Below are 22,001 nucleotides of genomic sequence, written 5' to 3'. Positions count from 1 at the left end.
AAATTCCCAACCGTATTATTGCTGTCTGATTGTGCGACCTACTTATGATTGTGTGTGATACAAAATAGCAGTAATTTTGGTTTCACTAATTTTGAAGCTTTTTTTCCCTCAGGAAATAGAATGTATGGTGGCTTCTTATTACTTGTCTGTCAAACGTCTTCAAACGGGTGAGTAGTTTTACTTTCTTTTGAATTTCATGATTCAAAACTTGTAGTAAAATAGATTTGCCAAAAGTATTTCCTATTTATTGTGATGTGAACCAGCTTTGCCTCTTGGGGGCAGCACACTCCTTCTTTCAACCAGCTTGGCTCAGTCTTGACAAGTTTTGTTTTTGTCCTAGAAAGCAGCAATCTCTAGCCAAATCTTTTCCACACCACACTTTGTATGCTTCCCTGTCAGCAACATTTCAAGGCACTTTCCACGCATTAATTACACCATATTCAAGAGGGGGCTTTTTCTTTTAATACTTTTTTTACAAGTCTCTTAAATACATCACGTGACTGAGTGAGGATTCCCTGGCATTGCACCAAAAGCCAGCAAGAGACTCGAGGTGTAATCTGACACTGCGTTGAAGGATTTCAGAATTCCACACGGCCGCCGTTGCTCCACTTGGCGTGAGCCTCGTGTTATGCTGCTACTGGCTTGCACCTCAAAGTTGGCCTCATGCTGCACAACTCGGGTGAGGGAGGAGGGACGCGGTCAGTGGGTTCGTCGTGGCACCCCCTGCCATGCCTCCCCCCATACAGTATATGCTGACATGTTTCTACTCATATGGAAACCGCTGGAACGACCCTCCCCCTTTCCACTCACTAGGTTTTATTATTTTGGGAGGAATTGGTGACCTTTGCAGGCATCACACGGTGTAATGCTGTCAGAATGTTTTTTGATTGTGTCATGTGATAAATAATACTGACAATATCTGGGAAGTATTCGTCAAGCCTTTTCATTGAAGGTGTGGCTTGATGTGGTTTGTTGCAACTAGAGTTTTAAGAGTTTAATGCAACTACTTTGATTTATGATGCCCAAGTTTTTTGTCTTTCAGTCATTGGTTCCCTTGAAAGTCTTTTTTTTTTTTTTTTTTTAGCAGAACTGTACTGGTCGCTCACAAATGTTCAAATCTAATGTTGCAGTTCTTAGAAAATGTGTCACTGGAACAATTTCCAGCTGAGCTTTGTGACGTTCCAGCGCTATCACGTGATCACGTCAACTGTTGCTGAGTGACGTTCTGCCTTTAAAATAATTTTACGTATTTTCAAAAAAATATTTGTATTGTTAAGACTCGTCAAGAACTTGACCGTGTGAGGACTTAACGGGCAAAAAGTTATTTTTTTGGTCAAGTAGCACAACGCCATCCGCTGTCATGGTTCCCCGACCTCATTTCGCCATCCCCTTCGGTGACGTCACCCTCCCCTGTGTGTGTGGCCTCCTGCCATAGTTTTTCAATGCCGGGCAAGATGGCGGCCACACAGGAGCGGTGTTATTGCCAGTGGTCATAAAGGAAGCATTTTTACTGAAAAATCGAAACCAAGTCAGACGTCACATTGTGCTTATTCCACGCCTCGACGCCTGTTTGGGCGGACATTTTTTGTTTTTTTCTTGAAAACACGCTTTGACCCACCTCAACATGTTCACGTTGTAGCTCGCGGACAGCAGTCTACCAGCTAGCCTAGCTCGCTAGCCGTAAACCCAAGCCGCCGTCAAGTGGAGAATGGGAGAAAAGCTGGAGCTCAGGCTCAAATCTCCGGTTGGAGCTGAAGCCGCTGGCTACCCTTGGCCCTTACCGGTTTACGTAAGTGTTATTCGTCAACGTGCCGCGAAATGGAAGTTTATTTCGTATGTGTGTGTTTTGGCTTTGTTACCTAGCCCCCGGTGCTAGCCACTTCCGAGCTCGGGCATGCTAGAGTGCTTAGGACAGCCCTGGTGTGTCAACTTAGGACCTGGGCATGCGTTCACCTTGTGTCACCTTTATATCGTAATGTGTCATGTTGATTAGAGCAGTGGTTCTGCAACTGGAGTTGGAACTTATTCGTAATTTGCAATACATTGGGTATTTTGTCCAAGTGGCACGAAAACCAATTTCTCCTCCCTTCCCTAAACTCTCAGCCAGCTCTGGTACTATGGTGGCATAAATCTGTCATCCCTGCATGCATCTTTATTTGTTCAAGTTCTGTTTTCTAATACGTGATAAGAGTTCTCAAAAATGACACACCTGAACCATAAGATGAGTCTGTTTCCTTGTTGTGTATTTGTATTTTGTCACCCAAAGCCTATTCTCAGTCTTGTTTTGTGGATTTATAGTTTGAGGAGTCACTAAGTAAAGCAAAAAAAAAAAAAGAAATTATTGCATCAAAGTCAGTGTTTGCACAAAGCTTTTTTTCTTCCACTTTACATTTTTAACATAGAGACAATTTAGATGCTATTGTTTTGTTCTTAATGTTTTGTTGAAGTGTTTGATCGAGATTTGAATCAGCAGATAGTCAAAACAAAGTCACTCGGGTGCAAAAAACATGTTTGGGTCACTCTGGGTGTTATTACACAACAAATGTCAATGCAATTGAAAACATTTCAGACTGGCACTTGGTTAATGTTTCTGACAGCTTTGGAATTCTGCATGCTTTGTAGGCTTGTTTGTGTGTCCTCAAATGTTTGCGTCATTGAAATAGGTGCACATGGATATGCTGCTCTCATGCAGGCATATACATTAGTTTTTACTTGCGTAGACTGAACATCTGTTTCTACTTCACACACAGTGGCACGGCTGTTTTTGTCCTTAAGGCTGGATTTACACTGTATAGCGCAAGTGTATTCTTAATGCCTATATTTGACACCCATCGAGTAATCGACCAAAATCGATTTTTCATTATTGAACACAAAATGTGCACGTGGGTATTATTTTTGTTCATGTTGCCATGACCTTATCGAATTTGAATCACCCAGTTAATCATTGCAGTCTTGCAGTTTAAATTTAGCGCAAGACATAAAATAACTTGGCCCCTTCTTACTTTCACAGAAACATCCTAAAAGCTGTTGACAGCCATTGGTGTGCTCATTGTCTAGAAGAGACGGAAAAGGAAGTGGTTTTCTTACGTTCTAAGCGAAACTCGTGAACTATATTTCTATTCTGTAGTGATTGCGGTGAGACAGTAAGCAGTAACTAAACAAAACAAAAAAAAAAACTGGAAATTCTCAGAATACCCAAGGGAGGGGGGGAGGTTCTTCTCTTAACGTTTCCTTTCCGCCTACACTGTTAAGTACGGAAACGGAGTGGTGGCAATCATCCACTTCAGGCTGCACTCGGGTGTAAACGTTGACCCTCCCTTTTTACGTTTCTGATAACACTCTCCTAACTGCCCTGGACCGCTTCGCCCGGTTCCTTTTGTTGTGGCTTGCATGGACGCACGCACACACACAAACAAGAACAAGCATGGCAGGAATTTGAGATACGCTCATGCCTGTGTCATGTCATTGAAGCGCACCCCCATCTGTTTTTAAAGGGGCGAGACTTCCTCTCTCCTCCCCATGTCCATATGGTCCACACGACAGAGGGGCAGGGTGGAAGTAGCAGTTGGATTCCAAAGTTCTTTTTTTTTTAAATGTCAGCTAATGGCAATCGATTCCACTCTACGCCAGATGATTGCATCACTCTCACGCACACTGCATGGGTGCAGTGTTGAAAACATTTTCCACACACACACAACAAGACCATTATGTTGTAGTACAAGGCAACTCTTAGCAACCTCTTTGGACGCCCACGTGTGAAGATATGACATTGACAGAATTCATTGTTAGAGCTGAGGAAATGAAAGAAATGCAAGTGGGTTGATTTGCGTCGTGACTTTTGGGGGTTTTTTGGATGTAAACTAGTAAAACAACAAAAACTGGAACAGTCAAATGGCAGCACTGAAGTCATACTGCTTACTTTACGTCACTTCCAGTGTAAATTCTTCTCTCAACAACCCTCGATCTGCTTGCCCAACTGAGTTCAAATGAGGTTCCCCCCCCAGTGGCATGCGTGACTGTAGTTTGTCAGAGCTTTCTGCAACTTTTGAGGTCTCAAAACAGCGCTCCTAGTCCAAATCCCACGACTTTTTTCTGTTGTCCCTCTTTCGGAAAGTTCAGTTCAATTGAGGTAAACATGCAGACGGAACAAAAGGTTTTTCCAGGACAAGGCGTACATTATCGGTTACTGTGGAGATGACGCCACGTGATTTAATGGTTCCCTGAAAGCTTAATGCCGCCGCCACCCTCACGCCTGTTCATTTGTATCGCTGTGCACACAATATAGAGTGAGATAGAAGAGTGTCCCGTCCCCCCCCCCCCCCCCCCTTTCTCCGGTTTATTTTTAGCCGCAGCTCTCTGCTGGTGTTGCTGTGCGATCATGTGACTTCCCTCATGTGGCATCCCGCACACATACCCGACATTTTCTATGTATTTCTGTCCCATCTCTATAAGCGAGGTGGGGCATGCTCGTAAGATAGCCGGTCGTTATGTTGATAATTTACTGCGCCGACAGGAAAAGCCTTTCCTGCATGTATTTGAAAGTGTGCGCGCGCAGCTCGTGGAGTGTTTGGCGGGGAGTATTGCGCGGGAAGTCGCAGCCTGTGTGTGAGCTGCCAGCCCACGCCGCGGAACAGCTGAGAAATTTTCCCCTCAGCGCCTGGGCGTCCTTCACACTTGATAAACTACACTCCTCTGCCTCGCTTTGCTTTCCTCTATTTCACCCCGGTGCCACCTCACACGTTCTCCTTCCCCGCGTTCCCACCGCTAGAAGAACTTCGTTGGACGGGCACCGCAGTGTGAGCGGGGAAAGTGGGTCAGTGGGTCAGCTCGGGCTAACGCTGCAACTGGAGCGCCCCGCACTGCAGTCAAGATTACATCTCGCCCTGCAGATGCAACAGTTTCAGTGAAGATGTCCGAGGATACAGTGATGCTATTTTAAAACACATGAAGGAAAGATTAGATGGAGAGAAGAAAATATCCATTCAAGCTTTACAAGTTTTATTTTGAGGCGTTTCCTCCCACATGATCAAAACGTGGTCGCTAGCTCGGTTCATTGAAGACTTTAAATCGCCCATAAATGTCTGATTGGTGACCAAGTCCATGGAAAGGTCCTCTTACCCAAATTCAGCTGGGCTAGGCTATAATATGCAATCCATCCCCGAATATAACAAGCCGTGTTTGTGTTGGACTCGCTATGTTGCAGCAAGTGTGTAACGACCGAGAAAAGCAAGCATGGTGTTTGTAATCATGAAGTCATTTCCTATTAAGTGCCTTGTGAGTAATGACACGAGGTGAAAGAGTGTACGCATGTGTAATCCTGTTCACTCACTTACAGCTCATTTCTTAAGTGGTTATTTGTCATTCATTGTGTGGTCCCCCCTTTACTGTAGATTTCGATTTGGAGGCACATTATTACAGTAAATGTAAACTTGTTTCTCTTTCCAGGATAAACACCACGATGCTGCCCATGAAATCATCGAGACCATTCGGTAAGTGTCACCCTGACTCAACATAAACACATCTTTTTTTTATTATTTTTTTTTTTATTGCTGATGTGTGTCATTTTGTGACTAAATTGTGCGTCTTTTCCCCCAAGGTGGGTGTGTGAGGAGATTCCGGACCTCAAGCTGGCAATGGAAAACTATGTGCTCATTGACTATGACACCAAGTGGTGAGTCTCGCAATGACTCACAAAATATCACTTCAGCGCATGTCGTGATGTTCAATTTCTGCTCTCCAAATCCCAAAATGATGATCCGACTCTATTTTTGTTGTTTTAATTGAAACAGTTATGAGAGTATGCAACGACTGTGTGACAAATACAACAGGGCCATTGACAGCATTCACCAGCTGGTAAGCACCAAGTTAATTCGATTTGAAATGAATCCAACAGTGATCCAACCCAATCTGGGATTAGACCAGAACTGTTTATTGGAGTTTTGATGAAATGAAGGTCATTTGTGTGCTCTGCTGACCATAATGGATTTGTTCTCAAGTGGAAAGGGACCACCCAGCCCATGAAGTTGAACAAGCGCCCTTCCAACGGGCTGCTACGACACATCCTCCAGCAGGTGTACAACCACTCGGTGACCGACCCGGAGAAGCTCAACAACTACGAGCCCTTCTCGCCCGAAGTTTACGGAGAGACCTCCTTTGACCTGGTGGCGCAGATTATCGACGAGATGGAAATGATGGAGGATGACACCTTCGTGGACCTTGGCAGCGGTAAGAAGACATCCCGCTGCGGTTGTCCGAATGTCAATTCAAATGTTTGCGTTGTGCAGGCGTGGGGCAAGTCGTGCTGCAGGTTGCTGCGGCGACCAACTGCAAACACTACTACGGCGTAGAGAAAGCAGACATTCCAGCAACCTATGCAGAGGTAATACACAACTCGGAACACTTTTTTTTCCTTTTTTTAATGATCTGCGAAAGACTGGTCACCAGTCGGGAGCGTACCTCTTCTTAAGGCTCACCTTTTTTGTTTATTTTACTTGCCATATTTGTGTCGTCAACTTGATGTTACTTCTTCCAGTCCATGGATAAAGAGTTTAAAAAGTGGATGAAATGGTATGGGAAGAAACACGGGGAGTACACTGTAAGTTGTGTTCACATTTCTAAACCAGTGTCACTCTTCGGACGCTCATGTAATCTTCCTTGTTTTTTTTATATTTAGCTGGAAAGAGGAGATTTTCTGTCCGAAGAATGGAAAGAAAGGATCGCTACCACAAGGTTGACATAAACAAAAGTCTGAAATGCTTCATTGACCAATGTTTTCGATTTCTAACACTGGTTACTTCTTCCCTCGTTTGCAGTATTATTTTTGTGAACAATTTTGCCTTTGGTCCAGAGGTAGATCACCAACTGAAGGAACGTTTTGCTAACATGAAGGAAGGTTAGTAGCTTTCTTTTTTTCTGGTCCCAAAAAAGTAGTCATTGAAGTTTTGTTTTTATGAAATCGCAACTCCACTGTCATAAAAAAAAGCCCACAGAAATCCCTTTATTTTTCAGGTGGAAAAATTGTATCCTCCAAACCATTTGCACCTTTAAACTTTCGAATAAACAGCCGAAACTTGAGCGGTAAGTGCCACCTTTTTGTTTTTGACCACATCATCTTATTACCGACCGGTGATTCGTCCCATCACTTTGACACGCCTCTCTGTCGCCTGCAGATATAGGCACAATAATGCGTGTGGTCGAGCTCTCGCCGCTGAGAGGCTCCGTGTCCTGGACGGGAAAGCCGGTCTCCTACTACCTGCACACCATAGACCGCACCATAGTAAGAAGAACTGTTTTACTCCTGACAAATATGACATTTCCCTTTTCAACACTTAACACTTCTCAGACATATTCATGGTCAATTGATTGATTGCTCATTTGGGAAAAATGGTTTCAAATGATTCTTTGTCCCTGATTTTCAGCTTGAAAACTACTTTGCCAGTCTAAAAAATCCTAAACTCAGGGTAAGTACTGATATTCACCCTCTGTTTCTGTGCTGCAGCAATTATTAATAATTTGTGTCCAATTCTTGCAATCTCTCAATGCAGGAAGAGCAAGAGGCAGCCCGGCGACGTCAGCAGAAAGATACTAAGGACAGCAAAAGCAATAGCACCACACCCACCAAAACTAGGGACCAAAACAAGGTAGCATGTGATGTCATTGTTGTGGTAGTACTCCAACTTTTTTTTTTTTTTCTGCACATTGTTAGGAATCACTGATGAAATTATATTTGCTGTTCCAGCAGGATTCCTGTGGGGAGGAGGAGCGTCTCCCTTTGGTGCCTGTAACCAAGCCCCCCGCCAAACCCCGTCAAACAAAACTGCTGGCCAAGGGTCGCAAGCTGAACAACAACAAGAAGAGGGGTCGACCCAAGAAGGCGGCGCCGGCTGCCGACAAGAAAAAGACCCAGAGCGCGTTGGATCTGCTGCACGCCAAGACTCTTTCTGCAGCGCCACCTCAGGGTCAGAGGAGCCAAACGCTCCACATAATCGTTGTGTGTAGCTTTGAGACTCGTGTGACGTGTGCTTGTCGTGTGCGCAGATGCATACCTGCAACCGCGGAGTCCCTTCTACCAACTACCTCCAAAGCTTCAGCACTATCCAGCCAATCAACTGCTGCTGAGCCCAACCCCTCCCGGTCTGCAACACTTGCTAGGTAAGCCAACGACAACGGTGACCAGTATTTTCCATGAACTCGTCTAACCTTTTTGATTGTGTCACCCGGTCTTTCAACAGATAGCATCAAAGTTCAATACCTCCAGTTTATGGCCTATATGAAGACTCCTCAGTATCAATCCAATCTGCAGCAACTTGTCGAGCAGGAGAAGGTAATTTATGGCTGCATTGTTTTTTTTGTTTTTTTTCTAGGTCTTGAACAAAACCGATTTTTTGAAATAATCTACTTGGTCCAAAATGGCTGGTAGACAAGATAGGCGGATTCATGAGTCAACTGTTTGTCCATATTAAGTCTAAATTCTTATTCCCTGTTTTTGTTTTTTTTGTCTTCAGCAAAAACACAGGGATTTGTCCGTGCAGGCGGAGCAGCTCCATTCCATCTGTCAGACTCACAAGGACAAGATCAAAGGTCTCTTTCAGAACAAACTGGATGAGGTGAGTGCCAGCCACATTTGACGCGGTAGCCTTTAGGTGGATTTTTTTTCTGAAATCTTTGATCCAACTCCAAACTTTACAAGCTCTGACCTTCAAGTGTTGTGTAGTTTCTTCTTTGCAAGTAAACATGACACAAACCCACAATGGTGTCATCAAGGACACGCTCGTCTGCCACATTGAAAAGTCATGGTGTTTTATTTTTTTTTGTGTGGTGTTGGTTAGCTGGGAGTGAAAGCTCTCACTGTGGAGGACCTGCTGCAGGCACAGAAGGAGATATCTGCCCACAACCATCAGCTGAAAGAGCAGACCAAACAGCTTGAGCGAGACATGGCTTTGTTGCGAAATCACAGCGTGCTGCTGGTGAGACATCACTGTTGCTGCCAAGTCGCTTTACATTCCCCGTTTCAAGTATACAGGTTGACGCTTGGAGGCTGGATTTTCACTGCATGGGTCAAATGACGACACAATTGTTATGTGCCTGATCAAGCTGTCAAGCCGGCTTTAAAGTTGTGTATCGTGTTTTGCTATTCTGTATGGTTGAAACCGAATTTGGATTGCAGCTAAAGTCTCGATGTGAGGAGCTGAAGTTGGATTGGGGCTCGTTGTGTCTGGAGAGTCTGCTGAAGGAGAAGCTGGCCCTGCGGAGACAGATCTCTGAGAAGCAGAGACACTGCTTGGAGTTGCAGGTAGGGCATCAATTGTCTCCGCATTTTGAGTTTCTTTATATAGATATAGAGATATAGATATATATAGATATATAAAACTTCTCGCTGTTCAGTGAATAATGTTCTCTTTGTCATGTCTGCATTTTAGTGATAGATTCTTGGCCTATTGAAAGATGTCATGGCTCCCTCTGGTGTTTATAGATCAGCATTGTGGAGCTGGAGAAAAGTCAAAGGCAACAGGAGCTTCTTCAGCTCAAATCATACAGCCCTCATGAGGGCTCCCCGTACCGCAAGAACCAAGACTCCCGTTCGTCCGCCGACATGGACGCCTCCAAGTTCGGCCTGTCATCAGTCCCAGCTGTCAACGGCATAAGCCCAGAACGCGCTATCAACGGTACCGGCTCGCCCTCTTTCGAGCGCGGGAACACCAAGACGGAGCTTCTTTCGCGCTATCTGCCAATCTCTCCTGACCACGACGTTGCGGCAGCCATGCCGGAGGCTCGACAGAGGCAGCACGTCTCCCACGCTCTTCCCGACTACACGCGCTTCTCCCCCGCCAAAATTGCCTTGCGCAGGCACCTCAACCAGGAACCCACAGCCGCCGGCCACTTGAGAGGCCCCGGGCTGCCCACGCATAGGTGCGTTAAAAACGCTAAAAGCTCCTGTAGCTTGCTGATTTGTTGTAACACTATCATGTTCTACTTCAGAGGGGAAATGGGTGGCCTTAACTCTCCTCTCGGAGCCAAGCAGGGCAGCCCTTCCCCTCATGCATTGGATGCCCAGAATACTCCAAAAAGCACTGAGAGGGTAATTGATTTTTTTGTGGTGTGCGCGTGGGGTGTTCTTCTGCTTTCTAAAGAGTCTTTTTCTCCCTTCAGGGTGGAAAAGAGAAGAGTCCATCTGTTCCGACAGACAGCAGTATCACAAGCCTTCCAATAAGTATTCCACTGAGCACTGTTCACCCAAGCAAACTTCCAGTCAGCATTCCACTCGCCAGCGTGGTGCTGCCCAGTCGTGCTGAGAGACTGGTGGGTATTGACAATGCACTGAAAGCTTTCACTCTTTTATTCGCCATCACAATATGCTGTTTTTGTGGGGCGTTGCAGAGAAGCACTCCTAGTCCCGTGTCTCAGACCAGCCAAGTTAATGGTAAGGCTTCTGAATGTTTCATTTGATTACAAATGTTGTCACGCAGCACAAGAAGGCCCTTTCAGTTCCACCTTTTTCATTTAATTATTGGATTTGGCATTGATTTCATTTTTATCCAAATATTTACTGTATTTTTTTTACTTCAATACTGCAAGTATAAATACACTGTAATTCTTTTATTTTTATTTTTTTTTATTTTTTATTTTTTAAATATATATATTTTTTCCTCTAGGATATTCATCTAGCTCAGGGCTCATGAATGGAGGTCCCCACCCAGAGGAACAAAATGGTGCTTCTTCATCGCCTCCACACACAAACGCGCCTCTGGCGGGACTCATGAGCAGAGGAGGTCCAATCCAGAGCCCCCCACTCAGCACCGGAGGGGTTCTTCATTATGCAGACGGACCACCGAGGATCGTTTCAGAAGACAGCCAGGAACGCCAAGAGACCGAGTCGGACACTGAGCCCCAGGACAATGAACTGCGGAGGAGAATCTTTTTCTCTTCTTCCTCCTCCTCCTCTTCTTCCTCATCGGGCAGTGGTGGATTGCGCCTCCACCTTCACGCCGGCAGATCCACCAAGCAGGGATACCACAGTAACCACGGAAACCCCAACCACCAGTCACCCGGCACGCAGCGCGCACACACGCCCCCCACGCACACGTCGGCATCGTCGCACTCCACGCACGGCCTCGCTCCTCAAGACGGACGTAAGCGAGGGAGGCGGAAGCGCGGCTCCACGGGGGCCATCGCTGCCACCGGCTCACCAAAGAGGAGGTCCTTCCCCGGCGTCAGTGCGAACAACCACTCCTCCGGGTCCCCACTCAACATCAATTCCATGGTGCGTCACCAAACGACAAATACTTGACCGCGGGGCTTCAAGTGTGACTTTATAACTGTCGCCAACAGGTGAACAACATCAACCAGCCCCTGGAGATCGCGGCTATCTCCTCGCCCGAGCAATCCAGCCCCAGCGCGCCAACCCCGAACCAACCTCCAGTTCTGAAGAGGGAGCGTCCCCTGGAGGTCAACGGCACTGCTCGTTACTCCTCTGCCCCCAGCACTGATGATGAGGACTCAGGATACCCAGTTGACACCACCAACTCACGGTAATGCCATTCAAACCTGGCAATTTTTCAGAGCTAATATTAAAGAGTTGAGAAACGTACAAAGTGAATTTCACAGCTTCATTTATATGGATTTTATTTTTCTGTGTTTTCCTTGTAGGATTGAAAGGAAAATTGCTACGATATCCTTGGAAAACAGAGATGGAGCCAGTAGACTTGGAGATGGTGATAGAGGTAATGAACAATGCAGAATTTGTTTTTAGAATAAAAAAAAAAAAAGGAAGACAACAGTTCAAAGTTTTAAAAACATACCATTATCTTATACGAAAAGAATAAAAAACAAATAGATCCATTGTTACGTAAAAATCGGGTAGAAATGCAGAATAAGCTTGCTCAAGGACACATTTCTAAATTTAAGTAGCTAACCGTGATTTACTTTGTGAGTAAACTTTAAATTTGATGGGTGGGCAAATGGGCAAGCACTCCAGAGACCCAAGTATTAGTTTGAAAGCAATCAAAAAGTCAATACTGCACTTGTCTCCATTAGAATAATATAGATTTTTGCATCTTCACGTTCCTCTTCCTGTGTGTTTTCTAGGCAGGAAATCAGGCAGCAGCAGCGGTAACAGCACAGGCAGCGAGGCCTCCTCCTCCTCGTCATTGTCCTCCACAAGCAAATGGAAGTCAACCTTTTCACCCATTTCGGACCCCAAGCAACCCAACTCCGACCTGAGGCAAGGGGGCTCTCCGTTTGCTATGGGAGGCTCAAACTCTGACGCTGATTACAAACAACACCATCAACAGCCCAGGAAGGGAAGCGACGGAGAGTTATCCAGCTACACGAATCCCAACCCTTTCCTCACCCAAGAAAGCGGAAACCGAAACGCTGGTAGCGGAGGAGGTCAGGCGGGCGGCAGTTCAGACCCCCGCCACGTTTTACAGAAGCAGAAGGCCCCTCGGGACTGGGAGCTAAAGACGAGCGGCGGCCACTCAAGTCAGAACATTTTCATAGCTGCGGCCGCCAGCAGCGGCGCAGGCATTCTGAGCGGCAAAATCGGCGGCAGCCCCGTCACCGTTTCGACGGGATCTTCCGTGGGTCAGTACCTGGGCTCTCAGTTCCCACTCGGAGGAGCCTCGGTCTTACAGTCGTTGTTCGGGGCTCAGACGGGAAGCTCCGGCGCGAGCGCCAACACACGGCTGGTCAACGGACACTCTGGCCTGGGCAGCTTCTCTAGCGCTGGGCTTGCAGGCGGGGCAGCTGGAGGTGAGTAAATCCTGTTGATTTATTTGGTTCTTCCCAGTCCCAACATCATTAAACAGTCAGAGTGAGGGATAGCGATAGCCTCTCTGTGAAAGGGAAGAGAACAAATCTGCTAACAGTGAGGTAAGTGGAGTGCCAAGCTGTTGCTGCTACCACTGGCTGTCTTGTGCTGCCGCGCTTTGACTGGCTGCTTGGCTAACACCCTTGGAAAATGCTGCAGGAAAAAAACAAAACATTACAAATCAATTTCATCTGACTGAAAGTTATGATGATGGCCTTTTTTGTCATTTTCTGTGGGTGTATTTTGGTAGCTGTTTGTCAGAGTCATTTCACTTGCACGCGAAATACAATCGGAAAACTTTTGAAATAGTCATACATTAAGGTAATGCTCCCCATTGACACAAATGGAAAATGATACTTGAAATGAAATTTAATCCAATATAGGAATAAGTAATAATGCACTATGATGAAATAATACCGCAAAAGCTTGATTAGATGTAACTGAGTGAGGAAGCACTCCTGAGACCCAAGTGTCTGCAAACAGTCAATATTCAAAGCGCAATATGTCAGCTGTAAAGCTAACCCAGTTTAAACGGAAGCGGTGCTTTGACTCTGTTTTGCTTTGTGTGTGCTTGTCTGGAGACTCGCTTGGCGCTACTTGGCTCAGCCCTCGCTTCTCTCTTCCTTCCCCCCCCCACCCCCTTCTTTGCTACTTGTATCTGCTTCCCTGCTCCCTCCATTTCTCGCTATATGATTTACAGGTACCTTTCACCACGCGGTTCCCTCTGTGTCCTCACATCATCAGTTTGGGGCGTCGCTGCCCCCTTCCGGAGGCCTTGGCTCTCTGCTCAGTCTCTCCTCCTCGCAACCCGCTTCCGCGCCCTCGCCGCTCCCTCCCTCGCCGTCGCAGGCCCAGCATAGTCGCACCCAGTCGGTGCTGCACAGCCCCTCCCCTCCCACGCTGTCTCTGCCCCCTCCGCCGCCCCTGCACAGCGCCGCCCCCTCCTCCGCAGCGCCACCCCCGCCCGTCAACCCCCCATCGCGTCTCCCGCATTCCTCGCTTCATCACCAGAGGGTGCACACCCTCACTGTCTCCTCCTCTTCCTCGTCTGTCGTTCTCTCTGCCACCTCTTCTTCCTCTATGTCGTCTCCCGCGTCTCGCCCATACGCAGTCCACTACTCCCCCCGCTTGCCACCGCCGCCTCCCGCCAGCAGTTCAGGTGGTGGCGGGAGTATGCGGAGGACTCAGCATGGCATCTTCACCACCACCACCCCGCTCCCCGGCTCCCGACCGAGATAGGTTTTGGGGGTGAGGGAATAGGGGGAAGGTGGTTTTGCGGGCAATCAGAGAAAGAGAGCGCGAGAGAGAGAGAGAGAGAGAGAGAGAGAGGGAACAAGAAAGAGACTTATAGGGAGTCACTGTTCTAAATGAGCAAGGTAAGTTCATCCTGCAATATTAGAAAGGAAATTATTGTTGAGTATGACAGGATGTTTGCCCCTCTTCCACTGCCTAGTTCTGGGATTGGGTCGATGTTGCAGTCATTCATTTTTTACCCCTGCATACTAGCAATGTAAAATCAGTGGAGTCACCGATTCAGTTTTTTTGTCAATATATTGTCATGAACTATTGAGGAAAAAAAAAATGCTGACCCTCATTTTGCTTATTGGAGAGCTAGCCCTTATCTACTGCCACCTAGTGGAATAGAATGGACGTGTGCTGCCTTTTATTTAGGCATTCCTCACAAAACATACGCAGCAAATAAAATAAGTGAAATTTGGTCAGTAGCTAAGGCAACAACGGGCTATGCTAGACTCGAGCATTTGCGTACTAAAAACTCCTAAATAAGTTGAACCGTGCATTAGAATAGGGGCAATTTACTTGTCTGTTTTCATGGGTTGATAAAATGATTAAGCGCATCTCTTGTTTTGTTTGCCCTTTCAGGTAATTGCTGAAAACTACCTCAACATTAAAAAAAACAACAAAAAAAAAAAACCTATGCAAACGTTCATGTGTGGACCCAAGGCACTCTGCTCCTCACTCACTGGTGCTTTAATACGTCATCTATACTACCAGATCGTCTCCAAGACCGGCCTCTGTACTGAGACTTGCACACACACACACACACACACACACACACACACACACACACACACGTGCTGCAGTGATCATCATGAGCAGAATTCAAAGGAACCGGTTGTGTTTAAATGTCAATTGCTGTTGGATGCATTTAGAGAGCAGTCAGAAATGAATTAAAACAGCAAGCACACAACTTCCTCTTTGGAGGAAGCAACTTCCTATATGACCCGTCCATTGATTTCTGCTCAGCCATCACTAGCGTGTTTTTTTTCTTTTTTTTTTTTTTTCTTACATCTGATCAATGAAACAAGATGAGGAAATTCATGTTTTAAGTCCACACTGGATAACAACATACCGTTGCATTTGTAGCATAATGCTTTCGTGTCAGGATCCACCTGTCTTTACATTTAAAAAAAACAAAAACAAATCCGGCTGCTTTAAGCTCACAGAGCTCTTAATTTCCTAACTAACTGGATCAAAGCAATTCCGTGTTTCCTTTTCTCCTCAGTAACATCAGACTTTCAACATATCAGTGGAGATTACTGGAAAAAAAAAAAAAAAAGCGTTTACTTCAACATCTGTTCATATCTGCCTTGTTTTGAAACATTGAAGGCCTGAACATGAATCGATATTCTGCTACACAATGGTGCTCCGTGTTCGCTCTCTGTGGCACTGCTGTCGAGTTAAGTGAAGCTAAATCCAGGTAGATTATACAAATAATAATAATGACAGGAAAAAAACAGGCACTGCATGTGTTTCCGTATTTATTATTATTACATGTTTTTCTAAGTGGCACTACTTTGACAACTTCTCAAAGCAGGATGTTTTTAACCTCTTCTTAAGATGAACTTTGTATATTTATTTGTGCTGCTGGGTGCTGCGGATGAACACCGAGGTTTTACAACTCTAAAATGCGTACACACACAAACAAACACATACACACACTGGGAAAATCTTTTTACCGTTTGCAGCATCTAACTACTGGACTACTTCACACCTTTATTTTTGTGTTGTCTTTTTTGTGTTTGTACTGTGAATATGATTAATTCTCTTGAGTGTACAGTTGTGTTAGATTTATATATTTATGCCCCCCACCCTTTTCTCTTTTTTTATTTTCTTCCTGAAATGTGTTGTACAATGCAATATAGTATGTGACAGTCAGAAAACAATGGTGCTAAATTTGGACCGTGCCCGATACTATTTATTTTCCAGTGAAAAAGCAGCCCCCCCCCCCCCCCCCCAAAAAAAAAACAAACAAAGGCGACACAGAGTGCTGTATATGGGGATTTTTTTGTTGTTGTAAATTCCCCTGTTTGGCCTTTAATTTCTTCTATTTAATATTGTATTGGAGTGTACAACACTTTTGGATAAACAACATTCAGTGAAAACAAAACAAAAACACTGTTTTGTACAAAAGCGCCAACGCAAAGCTATATTTAATATGTAATTATGTATGTTTAAATATATATATATATATATATGAGGAAAAAAAAAAATCTATCGGTGCTGCATTGTGATTCCCACATTCAGTCTTCAGCCACCACATGACCTTAACAAACATGGCGGCACACGACGTGCCCAGGTGCTGTGGCGGAGCGACCACGACGGGATGTTTTCCTGTACTTTTTTGGTTTTTTTTGTTGGTTTTGTTTTCATTTTCTTAAACTCTGCAGGAAAAAAAAACAGACAGATGGTGCTTCTCTTTTTAAACATAAAATTGAACAATTAATGGTGCAAACAAAGCAACGTGTCTTACAGATAATACCTTTTGTGGATTTGGTGGGTACTGCCAGAGCCGCGCTTGTTTTGGAGCGTGTCCGTGACTCCTGTTTGAACACGATTGCCGACTGGTGTGGTGGTGAACCGGTGGTCCGTAGACCACAGAAATACAGCCTAGAAATACTCAATTCATTGCTCAAAAGAAGTTTGAGATGTTGGGCTTCTGGTTGAAATTACAGGTTCTCCACCACATCCTAGTCTTGTTTGTAACCAGCACTGAGTTTTTGTTTTTTTTGGTTAAATCATTGTGTCATTTCTGTCATATTTCTGCGGTCTTACAGATTCCTGTCCTGTTTGTAGAAATGCTAGTCAGTCAAGACAGCTTGGTGCTACTTCACATAAAAAGAGAACGTTTGCAGCTCATCGTTGAAAAACTGTGAGGCTTCTGCCGTTGTTTGTCTCTCGCCGCTAAATCTTCAACGGAGGGCTCGCCGGGCAGCTTTTCAGGATGTGCAAGTGAGAACCTGATTTTACACTTTTTTTTGTAACTCAGCCTAACCAAAGGGATGGTGTCAGAATTTTTGTCATGTTTTTGTTTTACAAATAAAGATTAGAATGTATTCAATTATGTATTTGACATTTATAATCCACCATTTTCCCAGTATGTGGGCTTCTTAGAACCTTATTAAACAAGCCAAGTTAATAATAGCCAAAATTATATTTTAAGAAAAATTCTACTTTTAATTTGGATAAATGTTTTCATTGTAGTACCAGTATCACCTTTAATTAAAACATTTAACTCAAATTAAATAATTCTCCCAATATTTTTTTTATAAGTCTGCTGCATCTCCCTAAGCAAATTTAAAAATAGTCATCTTCACTGACTGTCGAGGAATGATCACATTCCAGTAATTGGATGAAACATCTCTGCATGTGAATAGCCAACTATTGCTTCAGAGCGATCATACCAGCCAAACACGGTCTCAAATACAGTTTGATCGGCTTTTATTTCTCAACTCCAAACTAATTCCTGCCAAAGGTCTTAACTCAGGAACTTTTTTCATGCATCTCCACACTAGGTCCCTTTCCACCTTCAATGACAATCTTCTATTAAAAGTTTTAGGTTCTCACTGGCACATCCGTCAAACCTTAGAAAGCTCCACGAGTTACTGTAACGTCAAACTTAGAAATGGCGTAGACTTTTTCCACGTGGTGGTCCTGCACTTTTGTGTGTTGACTTTTTTTGTGGGGTGGGAGCAGCTTGGAGAAGATGCAATGATAGCAAAGCCCGGTTTGTCGTGGAATCGTGTGTTACTAAAGTGTGGTGACGGTGCTTTTATCCTAAGATGTAATCATGACAAATGGAATATTTGTGTTGCTTTTTCCCCACCTCTGCATTTTATGAATAGTAATAAAAAAAATTCTTATGTTTGAATTTTGCTCTCACCTTTTTTTCTTGTTGTTGTCATCTTCCTAACATGTTATTTCTTTTCTATGTATGTCACTCGAAGTGCAGAAAAATTCCCCAGGAAGTTAACGGGACTATTTTTGGTCTTGTCTAGTTCTGATTCTCTCATGAAATTTCCACTTGGGTGGTGTCCTCCTTCCATATCACAGGTTCTTCTCAACATCAGCCACAACATTCTTCCAATTTTAAAATGAGCTATGTGATGAAGGATTGAGCTTGATGTGTCAGGAACAGACCTCCCAATGAGTCTCCTCAGAAGTCGGACCTCAGCCAATGGGATGTCGTCTTCCACCTGTACTCAAGATCACCAAAGGCCAGAGTACGGTACATATATCATGTTGTGAATCCAAATATGGAGTGTAGCTTGATTTTAATGGTTTCCAAGAATGAGCTTTGGCTGGATGTATCGGAACAGTCGACCTTGACTGTCTGCATAACTGCACTGCAGCTGTGAGATCATCAACACCTCCAAAGGAACAATGTGGGCATTTTAGGAATCAAGCATTTCAAAATACCTCCGAAACACATTCGCCAAGAATAATCAGTATTCTGACTCAAATTTGACTGTTAAATCCAATATGAGGATGTTCACCCTTATGTGAACTGTTAGTCGTTTATTTTTACCCCTCCCCCCCACCGCTGTACAAGTTACAGTTTGTATTAATAGTCAAAATGGTTAATTATAGCCAAATATGCCTGTGTGTTGATACGGCAAGTTGCCGCCAACTTTAATCTATTGATTAATTTCTAGAAATAAGTGGTTTATTTATTGCAAATATTATTTTGCATGCCATCGTCAAATGTTTCATTATAAAATAATAGTTAAAAAAAAAAAGCATCATTGTTTGTATTGAAGTATTTTAAAATTTGAGGTGGAATGAATCTAAATAAAATTTTTTTATTTTTTTTATTCTAGAAATCTACAGTTTGCAAAAATAGCTGTCAGTCTACATGTTGTGTTCCAATGTTGTCCCATTATAGGACCCCTCCCATTCCCTCAAGGACACGAGATCTTCCTATTTTGGCGAGGACAGGAGGTTTTGTAAGAGAGAGAGCTCGAGCTCCCACCCTCTTGATACCTCAACTCTTGATAACACTTGGATGCACATGCAGATGGCAGAGTGTGTGTGTGTGACAGCATGTCTTTCTACTTCTTCCGCCGTGGTCTGATGATCCTCTGCTGTATGGGCTGCTGCTCCTGCGTGGTCCTGCCGGACTCTTCTGGATTACATCCGGAAGCCACCATGACAGGTCAGACTCACGGGATACTTTGTTAGGTATACTTGCATCATCTTAAGTGCATTCAAAAAAGTCTACACACCCCTTATCAAATCCAAGGTTTTTATGATATTGGAAACAAATAAGACCAAGATTTTCTATCATATCAAAAAGATTTTTTTCATCATTGAAATTATGAAGTAAAAATCTTCCCAGGTAGCACCACTGATTCATTGTCCTCGAGTTCCCTTCAAGTTGCCTCAAAATGATTTTTTTTGTATTTGTAGCTACAAAGAGGCCGGTGTCCGGAGAAAGGAGCCCGACCGTGTTGCCGACACGCTCCAGAATGGCTTCCCTTGTCCCTCAGAGCAGCACAGCGTGCTTCCTGGAAGACGTCCTGGCCGCCTTGCGAGAGGCTCTCGAGGACGATGACCAGCTGACGCCAGCCAGCGCCAACTTATTCGGCATGTGCGCGGCGGCGTCTGGCAGTCTCGCAGTTTTGTTGGACCTGGCGAAGGACGCTAAGAAGAAACAAGGAGGTGGGCTGGAGGTCCTGCATCCCACTGAAGGTGATAAAAAACCTGCAGTCATCGTAAAATATTTAACTGAGTGGAGTCATATAAGTGAACACTTGTCAATATTTACTCTCCTCAGTGTTTTTCGTGGAGGATGATGAGGGAGCACTGATGCTTGACTTTCGCATCCCGCAATCTACTTTGCTCCAAGACAAGTTGGTGCTGCTCTTGGCCTTGGAAAGTCCCATCAGTGGAGGCAACCCAGACCAGATCACCTTCACCAGTCAATCTCTGCAACCCAACGCACAGGTAGACCCCATTGCAATTGGGTAGAACTTGTATGTCCAGCATGTTTCTATTGATTTCTTTTTTCCTTTGTTGCAGATTGCGTGCATGTCAGAAGGCACCCAGTATATTCTCCTGACAGGTCCAGCTTCCACGAGACACCAAACATGGATGCTCTCCATTGACTCAAAAGACCCTAACATGAGTATGTCATTTCTTTCTTTGTGATTTGTCAACCCATGTATTTTTAAAATTCATGAATAATAATGATACAATACAGAAGTTTTTTTGTGTGCTCTTCCTCATATCCCAGAGAAAATAATGAAAGAACTCCTTACGGGTGGAAATACAAGAAGAAGCAGGGTGACTCCAGTTCTTCTTTTCTCTCGTGAAGATGACATCAGGTGGTCCCCCCACTCCCTCGTTTTGTTGAGCTCTTAAAATGCAAACCATGATTCTGAAGTTTCATGTGTCAAAAGCACCCAAATTTCCAGCTCATCCCAGCCGCTTTCCTTCCTGTGTGAGCTACGCCGCTTCCTGAGTGAAACCCTTCCTCAAAATCGTGCGGACGCCGCTCCGCTGAAACTGGACTCCCTGCAGGCCCCGCCCCCCATCACACTGGATCTCTCCGCCAGCGAGTCCGTCCTGGCGGAACTTCTCAACTCGACGGCCCCTACCATCTTCTCCTTCACAGGCTCTACGTATCAAGTCCACCGGGGGGAGCTGGCAATGCCCCTCGGCTTACTTGACGAGCTCAGGCACGGTTTGGAGCAGAACCTCGTGCAGATCAGGGAGGTTCTACGAGACAGGGAGGATGGCCAGAGGAACATCAAGAGGCTCCAGAGGCTCTGGGAACTCTGTGCCTTTCCCATGGTGGACCCAGCATCAGGTAATTTGTTTCTTGCGTGAGCTCATGTGATACAAACTTACAACTACTCTTACCACCTCTGAAGGAGAAAGCCAGTACTGCGCCTTCCTCCTATTGAAGGCCATGAAGACGGTGGGTCACGAGATGTTGCCCCAACTGCGCGCCGCTCGTGCGGAGCCCAGCCCCACTGCCAGGCAAGCCACGTGCCGCCTGACAAGCCTCACTGTATCCCTGGAGCGTTTCCTGGTAGGCCCCAACACTGCCAACATCAACAACTGCCACGGCCGCTGCGCCTTCCCGCTAATGAACACCGTAAACCACGCCGTGTTGCTCAACTCTCATATCGAGAGCGGCAACATCAACGAGCGCTCGCCGTGCTGCGTGCCGGTCGCTTATGGGGCCCTGGAGGTGGTGGACTTGAACAAGGACGGCACGTTTTTTTTCACGCATCCGGATATGGTAGCAAAGCAGTGTGGTTGTCGCTAAAGCTAATATACACATGCTGGTGTGCAAAGATCCACTTAACTCGCTTTCTTTTATTTACTGTATATGTATTTATTCACAAATGACACCTCTGGTGCATAAAGGAACATGTCACGCTCCACTCAATATATCTATGATATACTCTAATATAAATACATGCAAGTATGTCACATTTTAATTCATGTCAAGACTTGACTTGATTTTAATTCATGATAGTATTAAGATGTCACAGTATTGCCTTTTTAACCTTTTTCAATCCGAACACATCATTGTTTAGCCGTTTTAGGTTTCAGGACCGCTTTACTCCCCATGGGCTTTTTCCGTCTCCTTATAGCTCCAAGTTCTTCCGATCCCCACCATGACATGAACTTGTCCCACAAGGAGATCTGGATACATTGAAATGCTGTAAGTTCCAATTTTAGTTCCATAATCATAACATGAGGTCAAAATGCTGCATCCCAATAGGCTGCAATTACGTATTTCATAAGCAGACAAATACCTGAGTTATTGAACCATCTTGAATACTTCCAATGAAAGACCTTATCCCTGTCTCTTCTACAAACATGTCAACGGCATCTATGGAACATAACGTTAAGGGAAAAATATGGAACAAAACCTGCC

General features: G+C 44.9%; 3 protein-coding genes across 6 annotated transcripts in view; 2 read left to right on the top strand and 1 right to left on the bottom strand.

The window, feature by feature from the left end:
- The first annotated feature begins 121 nt into the window (after positions 1-121).
- On the top strand, positions 122-17,978 carry dot1l (DOT1-like histone H3K79 methyltransferase). 3 transcript variants are annotated; one of them, XM_085928142.1, is made up of 29 exons: positions 122-1,789; positions 5,446-5,489; positions 5,597-5,671; positions 5,790-5,853; positions 5,997-6,225; positions 6,285-6,379; positions 6,533-6,595; positions 6,674-6,729; positions 6,813-6,892; positions 7,009-7,077; positions 7,170-7,276; positions 7,419-7,460; positions 7,545-7,640; positions 7,742-7,958; positions 8,038-8,151; positions 8,232-8,323; positions 8,505-8,606; positions 8,829-8,966; positions 9,167-9,292; positions 9,473-9,909; positions 9,979-10,078; positions 10,150-10,299; positions 10,378-10,420; positions 10,653-11,260; positions 11,329-11,528; positions 11,647-11,720; positions 12,085-12,750; positions 13,509-14,184; positions 14,690-16,058. In XM_085928142.1, the coding sequence occupies exons 1-28, from the start codon at positions 1,709-1,711 to the stop codon at positions 14,045-14,047; spliced, it is 4,707 nt and encodes a 1,568-aa protein (XP_085784268.1). In that variant the 5' UTR covers positions 122-1,708; the 3' UTR covers positions 14,048-14,184; positions 14,690-16,058. The 3 variants fall into 3 exon arrangements, with proteins under 3 accessions (XP_085784268.1, XP_085784267.1, XP_085784269.1); XM_085928141.1 differs by having other exon boundaries at positions 7,739-7,958; XM_085928143.1 differs by lacking the exon at positions 13,509-14,184 and having other exon boundaries at positions 7,739-7,958; positions 14,690-17,978.
- Positions 16,916-21,558, top strand: amh (anti-Mullerian hormone). 2 transcript variants are annotated; one of them, XM_085928147.1, is made up of 10 exons: positions 16,916-17,059; positions 18,161-18,330; positions 18,993-19,053; positions 19,150-19,262; positions 19,517-19,798; positions 19,884-20,053; positions 20,129-20,234; positions 20,343-20,433; positions 20,509-20,918; positions 20,983-21,558. In XM_085928147.1, exons 2-10 carry the CDS (start codon positions 18,285-18,287, stop codon positions 21,381-21,383), a joined length of 1,680 nt encoding a protein of 559 aa, XP_085784273.1. In that variant the 5' UTR covers positions 16,916-17,059; positions 18,161-18,284; the 3' UTR covers positions 21,384-21,558. The 2 variants fall into 2 exon arrangements, with proteins under 2 accessions (XP_085784273.1, XP_085784272.1); XM_085928146.1 differs by lacking the exon at positions 16,916-17,059 and having other exon boundaries at positions 18,193-18,335.
- The window catches only part of LOC147047176 (uncharacterized), a 1,432-nt gene continuing 858 nt past the window's right edge, over positions 21,428-22,001 (bottom strand). The window contains exons 4-5 of the mRNA XM_085928150.1: positions 21,880-21,956; positions 21,428-21,766 (exon numbers count right to left, since the gene is read on the bottom strand). Coding sequence (XP_085784276.1) covers positions 21,647-21,766; positions 21,880-21,956 — 197 coding nt within the window. The 3' untranslated portion in view covers positions 21,428-21,646. The remainder of the gene's footprint in view (positions 21,767-21,879; positions 21,957-22,001) is intronic.

The sequence above is a fragment of the Syngnathus leptorhynchus genome, chromosome 13 (assembly GCF_054491065.1).
Source record: "Syngnathus leptorhynchus isolate UIUO chromosome 13, UIUO_Slep, whole genome shotgun sequence".
Classification (NCBI taxonomy): domain Eukaryota; kingdom Metazoa; phylum Chordata; class Actinopteri; order Syngnathiformes; family Syngnathidae; genus Syngnathus; species Syngnathus leptorhynchus.
This window is presented reverse-complemented; position numbering and strand designations above follow the sequence as displayed.